The 9,844-nt window shown below is 49.6% G+C and overlaps 1 protein-coding gene across 1 annotated transcript in view; it reads right to left on the minus strand.

Moving 5' to 3' along the window:
- Positions 1–4,350, minus strand: part of TG (thyroglobulin) — a 244,560-nt gene extending 240,210 nt beyond the window's left edge. The window contains exons 1-5 of the mRNA XM_057532421.1: positions 4,347–4,350; positions 4,028–4,136; positions 2,614–2,711; positions 1,275–1,478; positions 751–910 (exon numbers count right to left, since the gene is read on the minus strand). Coding sequence (XP_057388404.1) covers positions 751–910; positions 1,275–1,478; positions 2,614–2,711; positions 4,028–4,136; positions 4,347–4,350 — 575 coding nt within the window. The remainder of the gene's footprint in view (positions 1–750; positions 911–1,274; positions 1,479–2,613; positions 2,712–4,027; positions 4,137–4,346) is intronic.
- Positions 4,351–9,844: the final 5,494 nt, after the last annotated feature.

Genomic DNA, 9,844 nt, shown 5'->3' on the forward strand with positions numbered 1-9,844 from the left:
GGACACAAGCATGATCACATGATACGAACATAATATATAATCATATATGCGCTCACCTAATCCTATACGGACACAAGCATGATCACATGATATGAACATAATATATAATCATATATGCGCTCACCTAATCCTATATGGACACAAGCATGATCACATGATATGAACATAATATATAATCATATATGCACATGAAGGGACCTGTCTGCTTGTTGGTTTTCTAAAAATTAAATCCTCTTATATTATCTGTACCTTGTGTATCATATTATCTTAATGTGCTGCAGAATCCTCTCCGAATCAACTGGAATAGTTGATTTGCATTTTTTTTAAGGGCTACAGAAATATTTATGGCAGGTACACATTTATCCAGCCATCCACCTTGGGTTGTCAGTACTTTGTTCCCAGTTTTTGGCTACAATAAAAAACGATGCAGTAGACATCCTGGTACATACATCTCCACATTCTGGTGTTTTTATCTCCATAGGCTGGCTGGGCCAGAGGGTTCGCCTATTTTTAATCTGAATGGCTGTTGCCAGCCTGCTTTGTGGGGAATGCTGTAGCCCTTCAGATGTCCGTCACAGCAAACGAGCGCGAGGCCTCGCTCCGTTCCCATGGGCTGCGTGTCTCACACACACACACACACACACGTGCGCGCGCGCCCCAGCGTACAGTCCCAAAGTGAGCAGGAGCTTTGGCAGGAGATGGGCAGGGATGGCCCGTGATGAGCACACTCAGGGGCCCGGCAGCCCTTACCTGCTGTAGCTGTGGACCAGGTCAAAGATCATCATGTCCGTCGTGTTGACGAACTTGCACTGCACAGACATGAAGGCTCCGTCTGGAGAACACTGGGGCGGGGACTTGTCCCCCACCCCGTGGAGGAGACGGCGGTTTCTTATCTCACAGGTCCCTGGACCTAAACGTTTCCAAGAAAACAGTTTTTAATTCTTCCATACAAGGAGGTGTGTACGCTTCTGCAGTCTAGGTGCATGGGTTCATACTACACTCGTGACAGCATCCCAAACAGGGACTAAGGCCTGGGACAGGAGATGCTCCTCGAATTCCTACTTACGCTTCTAATGATCAGCCGGTGAATGTTGCTGTCCACCACATGGAACTATCAGAAGGGATAAAACCTTCCTAAAATCCCTTCCTTCTCTGTGCTGAGGGCCAGGTCCTCTGCCTTTTCTCAGGGAGCCCTGACCCCATTTTGGTTCCGATATGGGAGGCCGCACACAGCCTCCGCCTCCTCATGGGGTGCTGGTGCCAGTGGGACTTACATCGTGTCAGCCTCCCCCGCTGGCGGGTCCCGTACACCTCCATCCCTTCCGGGTCCACACACCAGCACTGCTCGCGTCGCAGGTCGCACTGCACGGGCTCGTAATCCCCCGAATCCTGACACTGAGGGAGGTAGGATGTGGCCGTGCTGTTGATGTAGCTGCTCAGCAAGATCTGCTGCTTCTGCAGCTGGCAGAACGACAGACCTGTGGCAGCAAAGAGCGGCGTCAGAGCAGGACAGCAGGGGCGACGTAGGGGTCATAGCCCAGGAGGACCACGCTCCCTCCCCAGAGACGGGAAGGCAGGGTGGTCCTTCCCACAGCCCATGGGTGCTCGATGAGCTGGCGACAGCCTCAGGACCAGCGTTCCAACTGCCCAACTCTATATCCCAGGATTTCTTCTGACATCCTGCGGACCGAGCTTGGAAGGGCAGATTTCATCGTGTCCCATGGGTCCCCGGGACACCCCACAGCCCTGGCACTGCAGAGGTGCAGTGTGAATGGAGTACAGGCTGGCTGTTGACAGCTTGTCTGAATTCAACTTTCCCCGCACACTTGCTGTGTGACCTTGGGGAAGTCCGTCACCTCTCTGTGCCCCACTCACGTTATCTATAGAATTAAAATACAACTGCCTTCTTCAGGTGCATGAGGACTAGTGACATTAGTGATTACTGCTCCTATTGAATACCTACTGTGGGCCGGGTGTCTTATGTGCATTTTAAATCCTCTCAACCATCACAGTTGATCCTATAGCAGATACTATATTCGTGTTACAGACAAGGAACAAGAACTCAGTGACAGCATGGGACCCAGCAGCATGCTGGCCCCCAAAACCAGTGCCCAAAACAGAGCTTTGCTCCATTAAAGGATAAGTGGTTCCAGGCTCAGTTTCACAATTTTAAGATGACCAGTGTAAACTGACCTTTGTTTTAGGCTGAACTGTGACATGCTTTAAATGGGGACTGGGCTTTGACTACTCATCATAACAATTATTTTAACAGGGAAGTTTTCACCTCAGTCTCAAATTTTAGAAACACCCCAGGTGAAAGAACTCTTCCTGTGCACGTGGCCGCTTTCTGGTTTCAGAGACCTTTGATGTCTGTTCCCTGTTGCTTCCTTAGCACCAGGCACCGAGCCTGGCACATGGGGGAATTCAGAGACGATTAGCTAAACAAATGACTTGATTGTCCCCTTGATTTTCACAGCAGTCCTGTAGGAGATAGGGTCTAATTCAAAGGGGAAGATCCAGCAGCCCATGGGGAGACTCACCCTTGACACACCCAAGCCTAGTGCTCTATCCAGGATGTGAGTTGTCCCCAGCGGGTCCCCCCTGCCAACTTACAGGCCGCAGGCCGCCCAGGCTGCCGGCTGCCGGGCACTTGCCTGCCGTCGGCGTCCACACACCAGCAGGAGCCGCCTTCCTTCCCGCACTGGACGGTCCTGAGGGCAGGAGACACAGTCAGCTACCTTTCCTCTTCCTTTCCATCCCTCCAAGCTTTAGTTCATTTAAACTAGGAAGAGACTGGTGTGGAGCAGGGCAGGTGACTAGAGAAAGGGAAAGCGCTGACCCCCGTGACAGCCCCGCACATTCATTCTCCACCCGGCCAGTCTGCCAGCCCTGTAGCAAAGGCCACCCTGGTGTCCACGCTCCTGCCCCATGGAGGCTGCAGGGGGTAAAGGTGCTCCTTACGTGGACCAGGAGTGGGCAGACAGTGGCCTGGGTTACGGTTACTCAGGAAGCGCTCCGTGGGTCTCCAAGGGGTAGTGATGGCTAAACTGAGGTGGAGGGGCGAACAGGTGTTATACCAGGGGCCTAAGAAGGTAAAAGGTGTTCCAGGTAAAGAGAACATCGTATGCAAAAGCTTCTGAGGAGGGGCAGGGCTGGCTTGAACCTGTATGTGGCCAGGAAAGAGATGCGGGAACAGCTATAGATTGATTAAGTAAAGCGGCAAAGGTGAACCATCCTCCTAACTCCTCCGCTCCAGAATTCCCAGAGCTCCAAGCAGGGACCGGCCTTTGCGCTGGCCTTTGCACTCTCGAGAGTAGGTAAGAGCTTTGTCAGGCGCACAAAGCAAGCGTGTGAATAAAATGGAGGTGGGGTGGGGGGTGACGGATGTCTCAGGGATGTTTCCCAGAACACAGTCCTAGAGACGGAGTTCCCCTTGCTCAAACGTGGCTGGAACAGCGTGGGGAAAGTGAAACACATGCAAAGGGTTCCTGTGTGTTATCACTCCACTCTGCCGGCAGAGAGTCCGGGCCCCGAGTTCATGTTAGGGCAGCCAAAAGCCCCTTTCCGAGAGGAGCCCAGTGGGGAGACGGCGTCATGCCGCCCAGAGAGCCGAACTCGGCACAGCCTGGAGGCAGCCACTGACCTGAAAGTCCAGAGGCCCCTGCTTCCCTCCACCTCTGACTCATCAAGAGGATGCAGGGAGGAGAAGAGGCGCCGGAGCATCAATCATTTGATCTCCCCAGCCCTGCGCCCCTTGTTAATTAGGGTCAAAGCTGTGGCAGGAAAGGAGGGCACGTCTTTGGTTCTGGTTGCAATGCAGCATGGGTTGGGGCGCTCCGGGCCAGATGACTCAGTGCTGATTAATCTGAGATTCTGAGCGGCAGGCGCCCTCCAGGTGACAGTAGCCACATCTCACGTTCAAGGAGGAGAGTAGAGGGAGGGCGGGAAGGGAGGACAGGGGACAGGAATGCGATGTGCTTTAAGGCCTCCAAGGCCCCTGAGTCCACATGGCTGGAGTAGGCCTTACTGGAAGCTGCCATCCTCAGCGCACTGGGGAACGTAGTCTGCTCCCTTCAGAAAGGCCCCCTCCCTCTGCTGCTCACACGGACGGAGAGGCTGGGCGTCCACCTGGTACTCTGCACAAAGGAAGTGACTCATCAGAGAGGAGTTGCTGGTCTGGATTCCAGTAAGAGAGACGGGCTCCCTAAAGGCACAGATGCTCTTCCGGGTTTTATTTCTAGCACCATCATCAAGTATGTTCTAACTTGCAATTTTCAGCTACTCACACTCTTCCAACTATGACATTAGCTCCCGTAATTCCCTGGGAGGCATTATCTCCACCTTACCCATGTGGCCCTAAGACTCGGGCAGGGAATATCGTCTGTTCAAGATCATACAGCTGGCAAGAGAAGGATTCAAAATGAACCCTTGGATTGCTCCCTGGGTCAGGTCAGAACACCATAAAGGAGGTGCTCTTGAATTTCTCAAGGCACTCCCTGCAGACAGAGCACCTTCCTGGTCCCGCATGGGAATACAGATTAATAACTCTCATGTGTCTTATTTTCCATGGAGAATGCGTGTAACATGCAGGAGCTTATGCAGAAATCACAGTCACAAATGCTTACTTTCCCAGCGAGGAAGCAAGCTGAGACTTATCCAAAGTCACAGGTTAAGCGGCTGAGCCGTAGCTAGAATTTAGGTCTATTTCATGCCACGGGTAGATCTGTGTTTTTCACTACCTGCTGACTATTTCTCAAATACCCCACACGGATAACCTAGTACTTGAGATCTCTAAGAGAACAACAACAAAAAAAACAACGGCAATGCCAAAATTTGCTAACAGGGTGGGGTGGGGAGAACTAGAATCCAACTAGGAAGATCTGGTTTCCCATCTCCTCTCCACAGATCACTGACCCCGTGACCTCGGACCATCCAGTTTCCCTCTCAAGACCCTCTGTCTCTTCATCTGAAAAGGGAAGAGCAAGTAACTGACCTTGGGACACTGTGAGGATTAAATGAGATCACAGAGGGTCCAAGGCCCTGGGGCAAATCCTGGCTCACAAGGGGCTGGCCTGAGAGCTCCCTCCTGACCCCACGCTCCATGGCCTCAGGCTCACAACTCACCAAAGCTGTTGGCTGACACCAAGCAGGCTGAGCTCAGCAGACTGAAGACTGCCAGGGCCAGGGCCATTTTCCTGTGCCCTTCCAGGGACAAAGAGGTAGAAGCCGCTGCCCCCTAGGGCTCTGGCCAGGGAGCCTTTATAGAGCTGATGGGGGCGCCCCCAGGCCACCCGCCAGCCGCACTCAGTGAAGCAGCGCCGCCCTGTTTTCTCTGCTGGCCACGAGGAGCTCCTCCGCCTGCGTCTGCTCCCTCTGAGGACACTCATGTGGCCAGTGGGGCATGAGAATCTTGTGCAGCTGTCGGGGAGGAAAACTGGGGGGCATGGCTTCAAAATTCACCTTCAGGGGTAAAGGCCAAAGCTCTGCGGCTTTCTGGGCAACGAGCTCAGGCCCACCACAAAGGAAACGCAATCCCACCTCCCTTCCCCCTCCTCCCTTCCTCCTTCCTTCCTCCTTTCCCCCTCCTTCCTTCCTCCCTCCCTCCCTTCCTTCTTTCCAACGTTTCTTTAGAGCCCAAAAGTGTAGCAGATACTATTCTAGGCAATGAGGATATGGCAGAGGACAAAACAGGCAGAACCATTAATACAGACTGTACGAATTCTAGTGAGAGAAGCCACACACACACACACACACACACACACACACACACACACACATTCATATTCATATTTATCCTCCTTTCCCTTCTGTCCCAGGACTTCGGATGTCGCCAACCAAAAAAGAGCAGGAACCGTGTCTTCCACACGAAGCCTGGACATCAGTGTGTTTTCTCCATTTGCTTCTCCACCTGAAGGGGAAGGGGATGGAGGCTCACTCCACAGGTGTTCAGAAGGAAGCATGGGCAGGTCTTGAAGAGCACTTGGCCGTGGGGTCAGGGAGATAACTAACAACGAGACTTAGATTTCAGGCAAAGGTGATCTGAGAAGATGTGCTGGGATTTACTGGAAAATTAGAACTCCCCCTCGTGTGGCCCCTTGCTACCCCCATTACACAGGGTAGTTCTACACATGCTATGGAGACCCTATAACAATAAGCGTAACCTTCTGCAGCCTCTGCCATCTCTCCAGGTCCAGGTGTTCTAAAGCAGACAAGTTTTCTAAAACACTGAAACCACGGTTAGAGGTCTACCAGAAACCCCACTCACCATGCTTCCTACCACCCCCAACACGCATGCATGGACCTTGCACAGGTCAGCCTGTGTGCTGAGTCATTCTCGCTGGTCTGGCCTCTGGGAAGCAACAGAGTGGAGTCAATGAGGGTGAAAGCGTGTAGCCAGTGGGCCAGAGCCACATGGGCTTCCTTCAGAGTCAGCATGACGCGAACCTGGAAGGAGAGGTGCTTCTCTCCACCCAAGCAATGGAGCGGTAAGCTTGGAGAGAACCACACCAAGACGCTGCCTCCTCACCATGAAAACCCCTTTCTCATGATGACTCAGCTCCTTGTCACTGCTCTCACCTGATCCCCCCTGAGCTGGGAGGACGTACAAGCTTTTGTGGTAACTCTGAGTGGCAGTGCCCTGGTCTGGCCTCCCCCAGTCTGCTCTTGGCTCAGGCCTCCATCAGTCCGGCATCACTGGCCCTGTCACCTCTCCCTCCCTCCTCGATCCTAATACAATCACATAGTCTTCTCGTTCATCTCCTTCATTCTTGAAGACTAGGGTGCTAGGTATAATAAGCACCTACTGGAGATTTGGGGGAAATGGAGAATAATTGGAATCCAGAGGAGGAAATTGCTTCAAAACAAACATCAGATGCCACTCTTTCTGGCCCACCACAGAGAACTGCTTACCAGCCATCTCTCCTAGAACTCTGCTTGCTGCCATGTTGCTGGGTCCCCTGCCACTGCCTTGGACAGCTACTCTCATCTCCCACATAACCAGTGACTCAAAGCCACATTCCTCTTTCTCCTTGGTTGCCAGAGCAATAATCAAAATTCCTGGAACTTGACTTCTGTTCTGCTTCCAGAAGATGGAATAGACACATTTTTTCCCTATTCCTCCTGCTAAGTACATCTAAAACCCCTGGATATTATATGTAACACAAACAGAAGAAGACACTAAAAGATGGACAGAAAAAGACAGCCATCGAGCAACCTCAGGACCAGAGGAACAATATGGTAGCAAGTTCCCTGAATGTTATTTTTGCCTCATGTATCTCAGACTGGGTGTTAGAGAAGACAGCAACCAGAAATGCCAATAAGCACAGACCCCCAAAAAAGCCCCGAGAAAAGCTTTTCGAGCCAAAGGTCCAGGAAAGGCGAGCCTGGCAAGACAGCAAACTTTTAGACAACAATTGCTCTATTCCAGCAAACCTCACAGAAAACCACTGTGGCTCCACCCCAGCCCATGGCAGCAAAGCCAGCGGGGGAGACTTGGGGATCCCGCCCTTGCCAAGTGAAGGAGGCTCTCCAAGCCCCCACCAGGGTGGTGACTGACAGGCCATGTGAGAAGCCAGAATTTTTACCCCAGCTGGGCTGGAATGAGCCCCTTCGCTCTGTGGGGTCAGTAGAGACCACGTGGGCAGCCTGAACTTCCACCCACTCCCAGCCAGCAATAGTAAGGATGCCAATCCTCCCAGCTAGGGTTGCATCAGCATTGGCCAACCAGGGAGCCTAAACTCCCACACCCAACCAACTGGTATCTGTCAGGTGGCAATGGAGATGGAGCAAGAATGTGGACATCTATCCTTACGAACAGCAGTGAGGTGGTGTGCCTTTTCTCCCACCTCAGTGATGTCAAGTTCTACTAAAACAGAAGATTTAATAAGATCTAGATTTTCTTAACGCACACCCAAACTGTCCAGGTTTTGACCAAAAATCACTCATCCTACCAAGAATCAGGAAAATATCAACTAGAATGAGAAACGACAATCAGCAAATGCCAATACCAAGATGATACAGATACTACAATTATTTTAAAAGAATTTTAAAGCAGTCATCATAGAAATGCTTCAATGAACAATTATGAACATACTCAAAACAAGGGAAACTATAGAAAGTTTCAGTAAAGGCATAGTCACAAACAAAGAAACAGAAGATGTAAAAAAGAACCATATGGAAATTTTAGAGCTAAAAAATAAAATAACCAAAATAAAAAACTTTATATATGGGTTAAACAATAAAGTGGAAGGAACAAAGAATTCATGAACTTGAAGACAGAACAATAAAAATGACCCAACCTGAACAACTAGACAGAAATATATCAAGGATATGGAAGAACTCAACAGCACCATCAACCAGAGGATCTAATCAACATTCACAGAACACTCCACCCCACAAGAGCAGAATACACATTCTTCTCGACACCCATGGGGTATATACTAAGATCATATCCCGGGTCATAAAAGAAATCTCAATAACTATAAAAGATTTGATGTCATACTCTGACTACAATGGAAATGAACTAGAAATCAATGCCAGAAAGACAACAGGAAAATTTTCAAACAACTAAACATCAGACCTGTAAATAATCCATGGGTCAAAGAGGAAGTCTCAAGGGAAATTTAAAAATACATTGAAGTGAATGAAAATGTAAACACAATGTATCAAAATTTGTGGGACACAGTTAAAGCAGTACTGAGAGGGAAATTTATAGTACAATGTTTACATTAGAAAAAAGGGAAAGTTACCTGCCAACCTGGTAACTAACAACATCCATGGAAAAGTATGGGGTGGAATAAGAGGCCAAGAGCACTTAGGGGAGAATCCCTTCTCATGGACTGAAAACCAGGGACAAGGCAGGGCATTTACCTTCTAACAATTCTCTAACATACTCCTCCATCCATAAATCCAATAGTCTTAACCATTAAACGCAGAATGGCTAAGTCTTGGAGAGGAGCAGATCATCCATCAGAGTAGTCCTACTCCCCCCTCAATGAGCTCCTACCAAGAGTACCAATGGCATGACCTTGGACAAGCTACTTAATCTCTCCATGCCCCAATTTTTCCATCTATGAAGTTGTAATGTTATTAGTGCCCAAACTCGTAGGATGATGTGATTACTAAATACATAAATATAAGATGCATAGTGCAGGGCCTGGCACACAATAAGCATTCAATGTTCTTTTTCTTGTAAAACTGAGAAATTTCCAGTGGTGGGAGCACCAGACATCAGTCTCATTAAAGGTACATTTCTTTCCCTTCAACATATTTAAAGTCTCAACTTCTATTTCCTCTTTAAGCTCAATGCGCTGCACTGAAGGCAGGTGTATCTGGCAATACCTCATCCACTAGCTTGGGTGGGCAGTCATTCACAGCCTTGTCCCACACTGACTGCCGTCCTGGAATTTTGCCACCCTCTTAAACCTTAGCCTTGGCAATGTCTCCTCCTCATCACCATTTTTTCAGCTGAAGAACCATTCTCAGCTCATTGAAGCTTTTGAAGTCCACGGCACCGTGGAACTGGTGGGACCACGTCTACTGAAAGGAAAGTGCCCAATGTAAAAGTTGTGAGTCTTTTTTATTCAGGAATCTTGCTGAGGACTGTAGCCTGGGAGATGGCCTCTTAGTAGTTCTGAAGATGTAGGGGAGAAACCAGCTTCTAAATGCTTTTTGGCTAGGGAATACATGTAGGCAGGCATACATCTTGGTAAAAGACTACTGCTAGTCACAAAGAACAGATTCCTTGAGTTAATAATTTAGTGCTTTTCTATGTACGGGAAGATGCAAGAATCTGGGTTCATTAAAATTCTTCCTGAGATATACAACTAACTATCTTATCTAAGGG

The sequence above is a fragment of the Balaenoptera acutorostrata genome, chromosome 17, assembly GCF_949987535.1.
Source record: "Balaenoptera acutorostrata chromosome 17, mBalAcu1.1, whole genome shotgun sequence".
NCBI classification, from domain to species: Eukaryota; Metazoa; Chordata; class Mammalia; order Artiodactyla; family Balaenopteridae; genus Balaenoptera; species Balaenoptera acutorostrata.